Raw genomic sequence first — 16675 nt, 5'->3', positions numbered from 1 at the left:
AAGCATATCAATTTTTTTTGTACTCACCATGAAGACAGATTTGATTGAGTGAGCCAAATTCACTATAAACATATCTCTTAATGATGGTAATAGCAGCAGCAGTATTTGAAAGCCTTTTGCATTATCTTTAATACTCTTCTCACAGGACTCACAGTTATTAGGAAAATTTAGAAAAATATTTTTGCATAAATTAATATACATTATCAATAGAATTACTGGACATTTCCTACTCTCTAAAAGGGCTTTTTACACTTGTAAATTTTTGCTTAGTCCCGTACCAACGGTGGGGCTAAGGGGGGGGGGGGGGGCCCTTAGCCCCACCGTTGGTACGGGACTATCCTTAGCCCACTTTCTGTTTACACTCGTTTTTGCCAAAGTGGGCTAGCCCCACCGATAATCCCGTACTATCTGGCCCTGCAAAATAGCAGGGTTAGCACCGCAATTGCGGTGCCAAGCAAGTGAGTGTAAACAGAACGAAAAAACAATCTGGGGCTAAGCGACGGAGACGAAGTCCGACCCCCACTGACCAATCAGAAACGAGGTAATCAAGTGCTGCCGGTGCGTGCGTGTACGTGTACAGTGCACAGCGTAATCATGAATATTCATGTGGTTTGGAAAGTCCGGGGCTAAGAAATACGAGTGTAAAAAGGTCAGTTTTCTCCTTAGCCCCGGACAAGAGATAGTACGGGACTAATTGGCCAGTGTAAAAAGCTGAAAAATTTGGTACGGGACTAACGATAGTCCTTGGTCAGAGAAAGTCCGGGGTTAAGAAACACATGTGTAAAAAGGGCTTAAAACTTTCATTATAGATTATCATTTAGATTCACCATTTTAGTGACATTTTGCTGAAGTACATTTACCTCTCATGTGGCAAAGAGAAATACATGTAAATCTTGTCGAATGGAGCAAACTCAGAGGGACATTTTTGACCATACATTTCTCATGATATAAAGTTCACTGTTAAATTTTCATGGGCCATGCACTGAGAATGGAAATGCCCCTTCCATCTTCAATTTATATTTTGAATTTGAATGACTTTGAAGCTTCGATTTTCAGCATGAAATTAATATGAACATGCTTTATATGCATTGTACCAATTTCTTTCTTCACTTGTTTAAAATGATCTTTTACACTCTGAGTGACCTATCATAAAGTATGATGCTTATAAAGCAAATTAGGGATGAATAGTTTCTTTCTGCCTATTAAAGAGGAGAAGTGCTCAGGCAAAGAACGCAGACGGCATAGATGTCAAGTTGCGAACATCCCTTCGACCCCCAACCAAACATCTCAGAAATGTCTTTGATGCTCATGACCGGCCCACAGATCAAGGGGTGTGCTATTATCACAGGTATGGGACGGACACAGAGAGTGGAGGAGGGAGAGAAAGAAAGCAAGCAAGCAGAGCAAAGAGAAGAGTAAATGGCCCGAGAGGATTACAGACAGGCAGACAGACAGACAGAAGGACAAAGAGTATGAAAGAATGTCGAAAAAGAGTTCGGAGAGAAGAGGGAATAGATATATGCAGAAAGAAAGATGGACAGAGACAAACAGAATACTGAAAAGGAAGCATGAAGAAAAGATATGAAAAACATGCAATACTGGATATAGACAAATGGGCAACCAGACAGAGAAATTAAGAATGAAAAGGGAAAGAACAGGATGGAGAAGGACACAGATAGCTAGAGTCAGAAGAACAGAGAGACAGTAAATAACAGAGTAAGAGAAAAATATCAGAGAGAAGGAGTAGAGACAGAAAGACGATGAACAGACCATTTAAAGAAGGAGAGTGAAGGGAAAAAAGGTGGGACAGGGGAAGGATGGGTACATACAGACAGACATACAGACAGAGGAAAAGACAAACAGAGGAGCACTGTGTAAGACAAAGAGACAAGGGAGACTTTAAGAGAGATGGTGGAAAGACAGATTTGTACAGTGAGACAAACAGACAGACATAGAGAGAGAAAGAGCATGGAGTAGAATCAATATAAGAGGGAAGGAGAGAAGATCAGCACAGATAAACAGACAGACAGACAAACTGACAGGCAGATAGACATACAGACTAAGAGACAGATAGACAGAGAGACAAAAAGACAAGACAAATAGATATTGAAGACATAGAGAGACAGACAGATAGAAAAATGCAGAGACAGACTGACTGACAGACAGAGAGATAGACAGACAGATAAACATATAGACAGACAGACAGACAGACAGATAAACAGATAGACAGACAGACAGACAAGCAGACAAAGTACCCAATAAAGAGAGCAAAGTAGAGACACATGAGACGAGACAGACATGGGGCCCAGGAATCCCCGTCTCCAACCCATTGATGAGATGAGGACAAGAACACATGTTGGGCTCCTCACCCCAAACGTGAATGATACCGCAGTGCCTGGCAATAAAGAGTGGCTCGCATTTCTCTTCAAGTACCAGAAGCACTGTTTCACTCCTATGCCAATCTCGGTGCCAAGGGTCCTTTTTGTATGTAATTCTCCTTACATACCATTTTTTTTCTTTCTTTCTGTCCAATTTAACTTAAATGGGAAGGTATGAAGATTTGCCAGCTAATTCAAGATAACTTCAGTGGGTTCCTCCCTAAAAGCAGCAACATTTTGGACAAGAGAGTATACATAACAAAAAACAAATTTTGACAGGCACGCACGCAGGGAACTGAGAGAATTTAGAAACCTATGCAATCCCTCTGTAATCATTACTTGGTACAGAATAAAAAAGAGTCAACATAATCAACAGAATCAACAGAACAAAACAGCATCAAGAACTGACTGACAGGCTACACATGGATGAGTCAAAAGGTTGCCATGCATTAGCCATTTTGCACGACAGGCTGATTTTGAAATTTGATTTTGATATGAACATTGGCCTTTCTGTTTAATACCAGTAATACATGGAATGATGTGCTCTACTTACTGGAATGGTTCACTTTAAAATAGGAGGCCCTTGAATAGCCCATTTCCTCAAAAGTAACATATCTTCATGTTGGATTTTTAATCATTTATTTTGGTGGGTTAAGAACATAAGATCTGGACAAGTTGCGTTTTACATTAAAGCTCAGAATTCTTCAGTCTATCATTGGTATGTACCACAAAATCTCATCCAGGGATTTCTTGGTGGTATTGAGATGGAAGATCACTCTTTATGTTAACCTAATCCCTATGGGAACCTGGTGGCCTGTGTATAAAGTTTATGTGGATTTCGGAATTCAGTATGGAATGGATTAAATGTCAGGCTTGATGTGAGGTGATGGTGAAACTTACTCCTTCTCACTGATGCTCTGCTCGCTGTTTTCTCTGACGAGGGAGAGGGACGGCTCCTTCAGGTCTCCGACAGACCCCACGTCGTCCACGGAGCCGTGGGACGTTATACTGATGGAACTCCGGATGGAGGTCGGGGAGAGGTCTGGTGACTCGACTACGAATCCGAAATGGACGATGAGAGAGCAAATAGGACAGATGAAAAGTTGTTGGACGGATATGCTCACTCCTGACTCTGATAAGCACCATGGACTGACACTTAACACTGTGTCTAACTTTTAAAATTCTTCCATATACATGTAACATCACTTTCAAAATACAGATCTACAATGAAGATGACACTTGAGGAAGAGAGGTTTGTGTTAACACCAAGTGTATATTACTGCAAATCTCTCTTCCTCATTTATACATCACCATGCAAACTTCCCGACAACACATGGGATGATAAAAGCAAGAGTAAAGCAAAGGGGTGAATGTTGAGGTGTGAATTTTTTTCAATTTGTCTCCCTCTTCAAATGAAATTTATAAGCAGTAGATGACAGGATCGAGTCCCATGGTTCCTGTTTCTGACATGATTGTTAAATCATAGATCGGCAGTTGTGATCTTATGAATTTCATTTGTAGAGGGAGACAAATTGAAGAAAATTCACACCTCAACACATGAGATGATAATTTTTGTCCTGTCATCCGATAGAAGGTATGATCGACACAAACACCAAAGTGTATACTAACCACAAACACCACCGTTGAATGTGCTGGTTGGTGTTCCGGGGCTGGGCAGCAGGAACGCCGCCGCAATGTCTCTCCTTGCCCCGCTCTCAATGCTGGTGTCGCTCTCTGCCCCCGGTGTAATAGCTCCAGGTGTTGTCAGCCCCGGCACTATACCATCCGGTGTAATGGCCCCTGGTGTAATGGCACCCGGTGTAATGGTGCCTGGTGCAATAGTACCTGGCACTATGGTGCCGGGTGTAATGGTTCCATATGTGATGGTGCCTGGCGCAGCTGGCCTCCTCTCTAAACTATAGCGTGGTATTGTGGGATCGGCTGCTAGACCCTTTGTAGGAGATGCAGCCTGGATGAAGAAAAAATATACACCAGCCATCAATGTCTACTTGTTAAACATATTTTGTAATTTAAGCTGTACATGAAAAATTCTCCACTTATTTTGCATGAACACTACTAATATTATACTTTAATAATGATATATGCAGCAATAAGTTTTTCTTCCCTTGAATTATTCAAAGAACATTGCACTTGTGAAAGCAAACACATGGTGAATTCTTTCAAGGTAATTGGAAAAATGATCTAAACCATCAACCTCCCGGGGTACTAACTGAAAGACATACTGTTGGTCCTAACGAACGTTGATGTTAATTTAAAGATAGGATACAATGCAGTGCTGTGTCTCCATTTGAGGACCACTGAATACGAAAGTAAATCAATGGAAAACATTGGATATATCAAAGAGATTCAAATATGAAAGCAATTGTACTAGAACCAGTAGTACCGTAACTAGAAGTAGTAGAAGTAGTTTCATTTTGAAATAAAGCCATACATCTCAAGGTCTACAACATATTGGTGTGGGCCTCTACATGCCACAAAGTATTAAATGGAGATGCAATGAAACTCACATCACACCCTTTTGATAGCCATGCTACATTTAAAGCCAGTGTGTAGTTCCACTTTGCGCCCAAGCAGAAAAAGTACATTTGCGATAACAGGCATGCTTGTTTATAATAGAAATTCATAATACATCTCTGATATAATGATTATCCAAGAATGTAATCTGTATGAAGGGTGCTTGCCAGAGCATTCACGTGACAGTTACAATTTGTTCGTTAAAGTCTAGTATTTGACAATAATAATGGAAAAAGTTTATTAATGCATTTGATGCACAACAATGAAATGGATTCTTCCCTAAAGGCTAACTGACAGGCCATTCTGGGCACCTAGAATATACACAAGTTCATTCTTTGTTGGAATGTGAATATCATAAATTTTACATAGAGCATGCTTAACCCCTTGAGGATGAGCTGATATTGCTATAACACACATTTTCCGATGGACACTTGCCCGAGTATCAACACTACTGTATAAGCTGTTATTTTCACATACAGTTACTTACGAGAATGAGAGGGTTACAGACATTTTCACAAGATGTTGTTTTCACAAAATGACACTGACGCTATCACAAATGCACTATAAACCTAGCACATGGCGACATTTTCGTATGTTGTTAAATTCGTGATTCAACTGTGATTCATGAAATTTGCAAAAATGTGCATATTTTAAACCCTCACAAAAATAACAGCTTATACATAAGTACAGTAATCTTTAACAGGTTAAGCATTAGGTTGCTTTTAAAAAAGTAAAGTGCCTAAACCAGCTGAGAAAAAAAGTGAGGTTTCTTGGGAAATATGCACAAGAGTTATATAATCACAAACTGGCATGTAATACTGAGGGAATCCCATCACTATGACCCTTTACTGGGATTCCGCGACAGATATTTCCAGCATGACATCATGTCAAATTAAATCCCCCCCCCCCCTTCCTCTCACCAAGGAGTATTAATAGCCTGGTGACGAGGAAATCACACTAATATCCTTGGCCCACCACAAAAACAAATGAGCCGCAAGTCGTACCTGTCCCTGACGCAACAAGAGAAAGAGACAGAATACCTAGTATCCCCATACAAGCTAAATGTCCTCTCCGTTTTTAGCCTCACTAGCATCAAAGGAATATGACATTGCAGGTATTGTATACTGAATAGAACAGTCTGATATCACAAGCAATATATATAGAAGGTATGAGTTTCTATCTCTTACAGCATTTTGAGGAGGGTTACATGAAAAGCTTTGAACACATTTCAAATCAGTATTCAGTCCAAATCGACAATGCTCAAACAAGGGCCATATATAAGCTTGAGTTATGTACCTTTGTGCAATTTCATTTTAGACATTGGCCAGAGTATCGTCTAGATATGGAGTGGGATCAGAAAACACTAGTCTTTATTCAACACTGATGGGTATATTAATTAAACACATTTTATTCAGTCATATGAAAGATTTTGGAGATATCTCAAGTCAGTACTGGGGAGAATCATCCATGCTAAAAGAAGACAAAATATTTAGGCTTCAGCAGCAAGAATCCTGGAAACCAGTCTAGTTTGAATAATGATAAGTTGGACGTGTGACAGTTTGTGGGAAAAGTTCATCTTTAGGTTTAAATCTAGTGTCCAAGTTGAGCATCAAATTTTGATTCAAACTTCCTCTCCATTTGGCAACTTGGCAAACTCCGATGCTATTTCAATTCTACTCAGTCTGTTTCTGTGCAGAGGGTGGATTGTTGATATTAAGCAGTTGAGGACGGACTGATTTTGCTACAACACCCCTTTCCCATAGACACATGCCCGAGTACGCTCAGGACTCATCCTCAATGGGTTAAGCAGTCATAAACACCACCCTCCTTCTTGCTGTACATATACAGTTTCTAGATTCTCTACCAAACACATTATTAACACATGTCAATATTTATTATGTGTGAAAGATCACTGCTTTGCGAAAATATGTGGAACTTCCACATTCCTTGACTTTCTTTACATGCCTTTTCAGGTTCTGAAGAAACTTGCATCATTCTGTTTATTTACATTTTAAATTATTTATCAAATCAATTTGGAGATGGCTTTTAAAAGTTTAAATTTCAAATGATGGTCAAGACGCTGGCATTAACATTTATTCAACGGAACATTCATCTGTCTTTTTCATAGTTCAAATGTGCATGAAAGTAACACCAAATCTTTAATACATTTCATTTCCTCTCACTTTCATCTATTTCAAAACAATGACGAAAGGTACTTGCTCAGCCAGTGGGTGTAATTATGCAAGTCGGTATTATATACAATACAACATTTGCTTTAAGAACTTTCACAGTTCATCTATATATAGTATAATATGTAATCAAAAGACAACTTTAATAATGTCTGTCTATCTTTCTCACATGTCAGGTCCATTCCAGAGATTACGAAACAGATATAAATTTCCTGTAATTAAATGTAGTCCTCAAATGATAATGTTGACTTGTAGGGTAATACATATTAAACCAATCAATTTCCCCTTCACTCCTCGGAATAGTGCTGAGCTGTTAAAAAAGTTCACGTTTCCTCTCCTCTTATAAATAAATATACAGTAAATTGGTGTAATCAGCGACAGAATAGAAACCGGAGACAACTTGATTTTGTATTGCCAATGGCTCACAAATCCCATAGATACACAAACTTCCTGTGATCATGTGCAAGGCCCCTTGATGCAGATATTATACCACAAAAGTGAAACTAACTTGAGGCCTGAGGCATCTAAAGACTGAATCAACACAGGGATTTACAAAGCATTTAGTACCTTCTCAAGTATCTTTTTAAACATCACTAATAATGGCATTCTATACTGACCATGGAAATGTCTCACTGCTCTATATTGCAATAATGATGTCATAGTTGAGCGGTTCTCCATTTGTAATGTCTAGACAAAATCTCTAAACATAAAACTTTTCCCCAAAAATCACATAAAGGAGCACTTTCACTCTTTATTAAAAAGTGTACGGAAAACTTCTTGTATCAATGGACCTTGAAGAGAGGTTAGAATAGAAATGCAACAAAACAAAGAACATTTATGACAGAAATCTGGAAACAGGTGATATCTATTGTATAGTGCAAGCCAAACAGCTGCTCATCTAAAGTTATGATGTCATAGTCATATGACCAAAGACGCCATTTTCAGTCTGCCATACGATGCCATTTTTAAAAAATGATATTACAAATACTAATAATTCTACTCATTCATTAGTTTTACTCAAATATTTGATGAACCTGCAGGTTTTATTTCACTTTTGATCATATAGTTTTAAATTATTTCATAGACTACCATGTTCCTTTAAAATCTAATTTCATGGATACAGAATTAGCTCCTACGGGGCTAGTCTTTTTCAATGCTCTAACCACTCTCCTCTCCCCTCTAGCATCATAAGGATTTGCAGAGACCGACCTTCAACTCGTAGAAACTTCACATCTAAGGTAGTCAGTACACTCTTGTCACACCCGAGGCCCTCTTCATTTAACACTCTGCAATAATTGCAACATACCATCATTAGCATTACCATAGCAACAACTGACATGCTCTCAGCTGACTGGCTGTTGCTGAACTGTCATCCATGGCAAAGGTTTTTATTGCAAGCTGGAATTATTGGGGCATACAATCTTATGTAATCATTCCTTCAATATGTCTTACCGATCTATAAAAATGGTCGGGCAGTTTTAGAGTCAATAATATATATATATATATATATATATATATATATATATATATATATATATATATATATATATATATATATATATATATTTTATACCATTGCTTTGACGAGTACAAGGATATACATGTATCTCTTGAAAATAGGCAGTTGCGACAACAATGATGTACGTATCTTTCTAAAATCAGACATACAAAACTAAACTTTCCTTGCATTTACTCCCTATCCTTTCCAAGAGATTTCTTGCAATGTCAGTCTCTATTACTCATTGTAAAGCCAAAAAAGTAAATTTTATGCAACTGGCATATGTTTAAAGACAAATTGACCTCGTAAAAAATTTATAGGTGGATGATAGAGGGACAATATGAACCAGGTAGAAACACAATTTCACACACCACATCAAACACACACACACACACACACACACACATACAAACAAACAAGTGAACCCCCATCCCCTCATCCACATACAAATACACACACACACACACACACACACACACACACACACACACACACACACACACACTCACAAACACACAAGTGCACCCCCACTCCCACACCCACACACAAACACACAGGAGCTGCTGCCACAGGCGATGCAACAAACTGAGAGGGGTAGCCACTGGCATTTAAAGGAAAATCAAAAACAATACAAGTACCACTAATACTCACCACAAATGGTTTGTGAGAGAATGACTTGGGAAGAATCCTCTCCTTTTTAGTGCTGATAAACTGGTCTCTTACTTCCTGTGGTCAGGGATAGAATATAATGCAAACAGAAGGGGAAAAAAAGAGATTAGTATGTGCCATATCATCACTAATGAATGTTGATGAAGCAAATCATATCATCAGCAGCATGTAAGTATACATGTACTCTAATTAAAGGGCTCAATAATCATGATTCTACTAAAAAGGAACAACAGCAAACAAACAAAGGTGACAAAATGAATATTCAAAGTGTACAACATGTACATTTCAAAATAGGCAAATTTCATATGCAATCTTAAGCACATCATCAAGATGCTCTAAAACAATTCTCTCAGATTATCAGCTTATTTTGCTTTCTTAGCTGACAAGGTAAAAGGAGGGGGTTACATAGAAGGGGGGGGGGGGTTAAATGAATACTCGCAGAGTCTTGACGCATCCACAGAATGTCTCCCAGTCTTTTGGACCAGTCATGACAGAAACGACACATTACTGTTGTCCCACGCAAATGAAGGCTAACCAGTCTTAATGTCTTTTGCCCTCGATGCCTTCGTCAGACTGATGGGGGATCGTGTTGTCCATAAAGGGCAGTTTTTACTAGACTAAGGTGGGCCAAAATGTCTGTGGATGTACTTGATCATTATTCCTCCAGTCTACCCAAATCAACATGAGTGCACAACAGGAGTATTATTTTCTAGGTTGGTTTGTAAGGGAAAGTCTGCTTTAAGGGGACTTTACCGGGAGGAGACGACTGTATAAGCTGTTGTTTTTGCGAATTTCGCAAATCACTGTTGGACCGCAAATTTAACAACATGCGAAAATGTCACCCATGCACTGGTGTATTATAGTGCACTTACGACAGCTTCGTGTCAATTTGCGAAAAACAACATCTCGCGAAAATGTCCATGACCTCCTCATTGACAAAAATACCTGTACGCGAAAATAACAGCTCATACAGTATGTATTGCAAAGGTTGGACCAACTTGGAATATATTCGGAAATCTCACTAACACTTTGCAAAATGCTCACACAACAGGCACTCGCAAGTGGCCTAAATTCAGTGAAGATTATTGAGTGATTGCAGACTTCATTTAGTCAACCTCCAAGTCCAAACGTAGGATTTGTATCGTAATTCGCTTCTGTGCATATGTTTGCTGACGAGTTGTGGTTTTCAAGTGGACCACAAAGGAAAGGACTTCATGCAATGTATCTGCTGAACAGTACCCTTCAACTTAAAGGACAAGTTCACCTTCATAAACACAAGGATTGAGAGAATGTAGCAATATTAGTAAAACACATCATTGAAAGTTTGAGGAAAATCGGACAATCCGTTCAAAAGTTATGAATTTTTGAAGTTTTTGTGCAGTAACCGCTGGATGAGAAGACTACTGCAGTGTGTAATGTCACATGCGTACAACAATATAAGGACAATATAAAGAGAATTTCACAAAATATCATCTTGTGAAAAAAGTACACATTCCCTTGACTCGTTACCGACATATGTTATGGGTAATATTATTCCCCCTGCCTTTAGAAAGCGGCAAGTCAAGTGCTCTTTTATTATGCGAAAAAAGTGAAAATATGTTGAATTTTCTTTACATTTTCTTTATACGGTTGTACGCATATGACATTACAAGCTGTAGTAGTCTCCTCACCCAGCGGCTCCAACACAAAAATTTTAAAAATTCATAACTTTTGCATCGATTGTCCAATTTTCCTCAAACTTTCACTGATGTGTTCTACTAATATTGCTGCATTCTCCCAATCCTTATGTTTATGAAGGTGAACTTGTCCTTTAATAGCCCATCCCCCTGGCTTTGCCATCCTGCCTGTAAATAACAGGCTTTTAATATCTACGGGGATGTGGCTCAGTACATAGGTAACGCGTCTACCTTCACATCCTAGAGTACCAGGTTCGAATCCCGAGTCTCACTGGGCAATGTTGTGTGTAATCATTCCGTCCCCTCTACTAGTAAGAGGCAAAAACACTCTGTCCCTCAGATAGGACATTAAATGGAGGTCCTGTGTGTGTTAGCAATGACACACGCATGTACATGTGTAAAAGATCCCACTTCATTCATTCATCGCAATGAGCAGGGTGCTAACCCGGTGAAGTGGGCCCCCTACCCACCCACACAAGAAAACGGGCGAATGATGCCTACCCCTCATGGTTCACCACATGACCAGTAATAGACAGCAAACAGCATCAACCAGGCACACTGTGCCATACGCTTGAATGAATGAAACAACCTGAAAAAACATTCATGGCTAATCCCTTTGAAGAGTTCACCTTAACAGCAATGAAGTGAGTGAATCACATCACTGCAGAATAATGGCTTGATAAATGCTTGTAAAGAATCATACTTACGTAAGAGTAAATTATTACCTACTGGCCAAGGGCAAGTTAGAATTCCGCTTACAGGAAGTATGACAGAAAATACAGTATGTCATCAGCAGGTAACTTATGACAAAAGCTTATTGCAGGTCAATAACTGAAACACAGAAGCAATAACTAATGGCTCTCATAAATAAACTATTAAAGACAAACTAAAAATAAATATGGGTTGATGGCATAATGTACATGATAAAATTGTCCTTTTTAACTGTTGGACACATAATCATTTTACATCACACAATGAAAGGCTTAACATACAAAACATTGGTCTAATAACTGCATTCCTATTTATCTCATACAATGTACATACCCGTGGCCACAAGAGTCATAAAAAATAGTCATCAAATTAGATTTTCTGACTTTAGTATCTTTAAGGTCTCATCACTATAAAGCTTTCATATCGATGTATTTATTCCATTCAATTTCCAACAAAGTTGGCCACCAGATTAGGAAACTAGAAAGAAAATTAGCTCTAAACCTTGGTGTAGGTCCATGGTGGCATGCAAGGGTACAGGAGGTTACTTATTGTAAGCATTCAAATGGAATATTTAAATTCAATTCTCAACAGTAACATGCCTCCAAAAAGAAAAGAAATGTAAAAACTTTCTTTGCCTTTATAACTATGGAAGAGCTAGAAAACTCATTGCAATTTTAATTTTGTAAACAAACATACATCATTTCAAATTCTGCAAAAACAAAACTGCATAATTATTCAATTTTCTAGGCTTTAATGCATGTGACATCATTACAGGTACAACTGTACATGTCGATATGGCATATTTTATAATGCATTTGGATTATTTCTATGATTTTACTGTCATTTCTGGTTTTTTTTTCCATGTACCGGTATTCCAAGAGACAAAAATTCCTCCTCATGTAGAAAAATAATAAAGACTGCCAGATTGCTGTGTTTACATTTTAGCTTTCCACAATTTATTGGACACTTTCTAAACAAACAGGAGGGGCTCACCCCTCGATCAGGGGAAATCATCATCCCCTCATTACCGGAGACCAGGCATCCTGCCTGCAACCTGGTTTCCGTGGCAATCACAACAGCAGATGGCAGACTGCTATCCGGGCAATATGCTTTTTTTGACACCAAAGCCATAATCAAGTTTTATGAGGGCGGAGATCTCTTCCTCACTATACCAGTCCACGCAGGAAATACGGGTCCCATCGAGGTAAATAACTTCTGGCCAGCCCACTGCCCCCTCAGAAGATTTATGAAATGACGAGACTGAAAATCTTCTGTTTCACTAAAGTTGAAATTCATTCTTTCTTTTTTTTTTAGATATTTGAAATGATGACTTTGATTAGTACAGCAGAAAGCAAACACAAAAAGCAGTCAAAGTGTCGTTAAAATGAAGACTGGAAATAAGAACTGGAAATAAGACTGGAAATAAGATTTCATGCAATTGTGAAGTATCATATTTCGTCCAGAACAGTGATTTTTGTCACAGTTACATGATATATGCAAATAAGATGAGGTAAAGGTTATGTCATGACCTTGCGTGTTCTCCATCTCTCATGCATGCAAATCTTTCACGAAACCTCCCCTTTTTATGAGACTTTCAGATGAAGAAAAATCCTTCACATCAAATTGTCTTGAACTGTAATAATTTTCCTATCACATCCCTCTGAAGGGGAGTGGTTGCAGTTACTGAATTATTGACGTAAATAATAATCAATACAGTGAAAATTGATTGCAAATTTCTGAAGCAATGACTTCACTGCCTTTTATAAGTTCGTAAAATTGTGACCAAATTACCGTTTCAAAAAATTAAACAAACCAGTGTTTCGAAAATGTCCTTAACTTTCCTTTATTTGTTCAACTGTAATGAAGATTGAACTGTTCTGAATTTTGATTATCAATTCAAAGCCAACTCAAATGTGGAATGGATTTTCACTTTAACTGTTTATGTTTCAATGCTCATGACTGTACCCTGCCTAACTCTACAAACGAGGTTTGTTCAATTCTCATAAGAGGGGGAAAATAACAAACAAAACTTGGCTGCATTTAGAGCTGGGCAAACCCACTTAGGTTTAACTATATACACCAGTTGCACACAAACACAATGGTAATGTAAAATTGATTAATAGGATTACATAAGCCCTATTCCTGGACAATTAGGCACAGGACACCTGTGCTAATCAGAGAAGAAATTAAAGCACCTAGGAAGGTTAAACCTTTGTGTGCTGTGAGTAATGATTGGCACAGAAAACCCTATAGCATTGTACACATTATCCAAAGTCTCCGGCATAAAAAGGGTTAATAATCAAGTGATGTAGTTGAGAGTGAGATCTCCATAGGGTGCGTTCGAGCGCTCTAAAGCGAACCAAAGCGTACCGTACCGAACTGTGCCGGTTTTGGAGCGTTCGAGCGCCCTTTCGAGAAAACGTACCTCATGAGTTATTTTTTTTTTGTAGCAAGAATGTTATCCACCTGGCGCTTGAACTATTTACAGCTGTCCCGAACAAAGAGAATGATGTTTTTGCATTGTGACATGTGCGCATGATACGTGCATGCTTTACAGCGAACTTTTGGTACGCTTTTGGTACGCTTTTGGAGCACATCAGGAAGTGGTCCACTTTTGGCTCGGTACAGTACGGTACGGTACACTTTAGGAGCATTCGAGCGCTCCTCTGGCGCGGGTACGGTACGGTACAGTTCGCTTTAGGAGAGCGCTCGAATGCATCCTTAGTCTAATCAATCTTAAAATTTTCTATGGCTGCATTTGTTCTATTATATCTATCCTTTCTTTATGTGCCAGTTCGAGAATGACTTTCCAGTTTATAAAAATCACACAATTCTTTTCAATCTGTTTTTTTTTTCTTTTTGAATTTAGCACATAACAGAATTTTGAAAGAGGAAGAGGAAGGAATGTTGATGATTAAAAATGATTCTGAGTGGCCTTTAAATGAAAGAGGGCTCCACAGTTTATTTACTACAGTCTTTGGGAGAATCCTTAACATCAAAAACAGGGGAAAATTGTGAAAAAAATAATCACATGATATTGGACGTGCACTTCTGGAGACTGGATTACCAGAACTGAAAGGCTTCGATCCAGATTAGTGGCGGGAGAAATAAGAAAGACGCATGCATACTGCGCACTGGCATTTAAAGCTTGCGTCTGTGCAGCAGTTGGACACTAACCCCTACAATTTCAATGTTTTCTTTTCTTTTCTTTTTCTTTTCTTTTTTTTTCTCTCTCTTATGGCAGGGACTGAACCTTGAGCAAAATATTAAGGATGGTGACCTATGCCAAAGTCTAACCTCTGTAAAGAGAACCTAAAAATATGGATACAAATACGGATTAAAGTGGAGCTTAATTCTGAAAGCAATTCCCTGGGAAGCATGTCCACACTATACTTCCATCTTGTGTGTGTGTCGGGGCGGGGGGGGGGGGGGGTGCAGAATTTCAATCCTGCGACAAACTGCACTTCTACACACAAGAAAATTTTGCTCTCCCTAGAATTTCAACAGTTTCCTACTGCATTTCTCTACTAAAATAGGTCTAACAAGGAGGGCTTTTATTTTTATTTTTCTAAAAATAAAAAAATTTGCATTTCACAGGATAAAATGAAAGAGATTGTTCACTGCATTGAATACAGACTGCTTATTAATCATATGGCTAAATGTGTGTCAGGCGAAGATGTTATACATGTAAAACCCATATTATCATTTTTTTGTTTTACATTGTATTCCTAATTCTGAGACTACTCATGCTGAATGTTGGCCCTGGGCCCATGTTTATGTCAGAATAGCTAGAATCCAGGAAAGACTGGGCTATACAACGGAATTTGTGTGTGCTTTCATTTTCCCTGAGGCAGTGTGTACCAGGCATGAATCAGTTCTGTGGAACAGCAGTACCAAACTCATAACCAATTCACTGATCACTTAATGTTGCCAATTTAGGTATTCATTGTTTACTCTTCTTGCACAAAAATCATTTCACCATCTCATCATCTTGCATACATATATTTGATTCAAACTGTTGTCATGTCTGTAGCAAACTTAACTCTTTACTAATTTGTAGATTGTCATTAGTCGTGATGAATTACATTGTAGTCCTAATTACTTAGAAGCATGCCAAGGGAAAATACTAAAATCTGTGATTGCCCAACAGCCTTTAAGTACAGGCACACACAAACTAGTCTAAACTGATATCAACATCCTGTCAAAACATTGTGGGACTGTTGAAGTCACTAAAAATATATTCCTTTCAATTTCAATTTCAATCTATTTTCATATTTCTCAATGACAAGCACATGAATGTAATAAAATAAGATGGTTCATGTTATCCACTTGGGATGTACAATTGATATTACTAACATAGAATATGGTAATTTAAATATCAAAATTTAAATCTAAGTAAAATTCCCCGAGCAATACATTGGAACCTACTTAGATATACTTCAAAATACTTCAGATTTTGAATAACAATAAAACTGCTGATAGAGAAATTTGAACAGGTCATGTGATCTTACAGTTGTAGCAGAAGATGTCAAAGTTACAGGTGAAACAGTGTAAGTAGTAGTTATACTGGTAGTAGAAGTTCTACTTCACAATAATGGTATTAACCCATTGAGGACGGTTGATTTTGCTACAACACGCATTTCCCATAGATGCTTGCCCGAGTACTAGTATACTCAGGACTCGTCCTCAACGGGTTAAAAATGACTAATGGCAGTAAGTACTACGAGCAGCAGCAGCAGCAGCAGCAGCACCAGAAGCAGTGGTAGTAGCACTAACAGTAGTAATAGTAGAGGTGCTAATAGCAGTACTAAAGATAGTTGAAGTAGTAGTAGTAGTAGTAGTAGTAGTAGTAGTAGTAGTAGAAGTAGTAGTAGTAGTAGTAGTAGTAGTAGTAGTAGTAGTAGAAGTAGGAGTGGTAGTAGTATTCACATGAGTGTAATACAGAGTTCTTGATTTGCTTTAATTTGCTTTTTACCTCTTTTTACTTTTTACTTTTCATACTGCTCTGCTCATTTCATC

The 16675-nt window shown here is 38.3% G+C and overlaps 1 protein-coding gene across 1 annotated transcript in view; it reads right to left on the bottom strand.

Moving 5' to 3' along the window:
* The window catches only part of LOC139713064 (uncharacterized), a 141296-nt gene that overhangs the window by 34944 nt on the left and 89677 nt on the right, over window positions 1-16675 (bottom strand). Inside the window, exons 5-7 of the mRNA XM_071624829.1 lie at window positions 9252-9326; window positions 4008-4347; window positions 3279-3432 (exon numbers count right to left, since the gene is read on the bottom strand). Coding sequence (XP_071480930.1) covers window positions 3279-3432; window positions 4008-4347; window positions 9252-9326 — 569 coding nt within the window. The remainder of the gene's footprint in view (window positions 1-3278; window positions 3433-4007; window positions 4348-9251; window positions 9327-16675) is intronic.

This window comes from Diadema antillarum, unplaced genomic scaffold (genome assembly GCF_040938485.1).
Source record: "Diadema antillarum isolate AM-2024a unplaced genomic scaffold, OU_Dant_1.0 scf00000042, whole genome shotgun sequence".
Taxonomy (NCBI): Eukaryota; Metazoa; Echinodermata; class Echinoidea; order Diadematoida; family Diadematidae; genus Diadema; species Diadema antillarum.
This window is presented reverse-complemented; position numbering and strand designations above follow the sequence as displayed.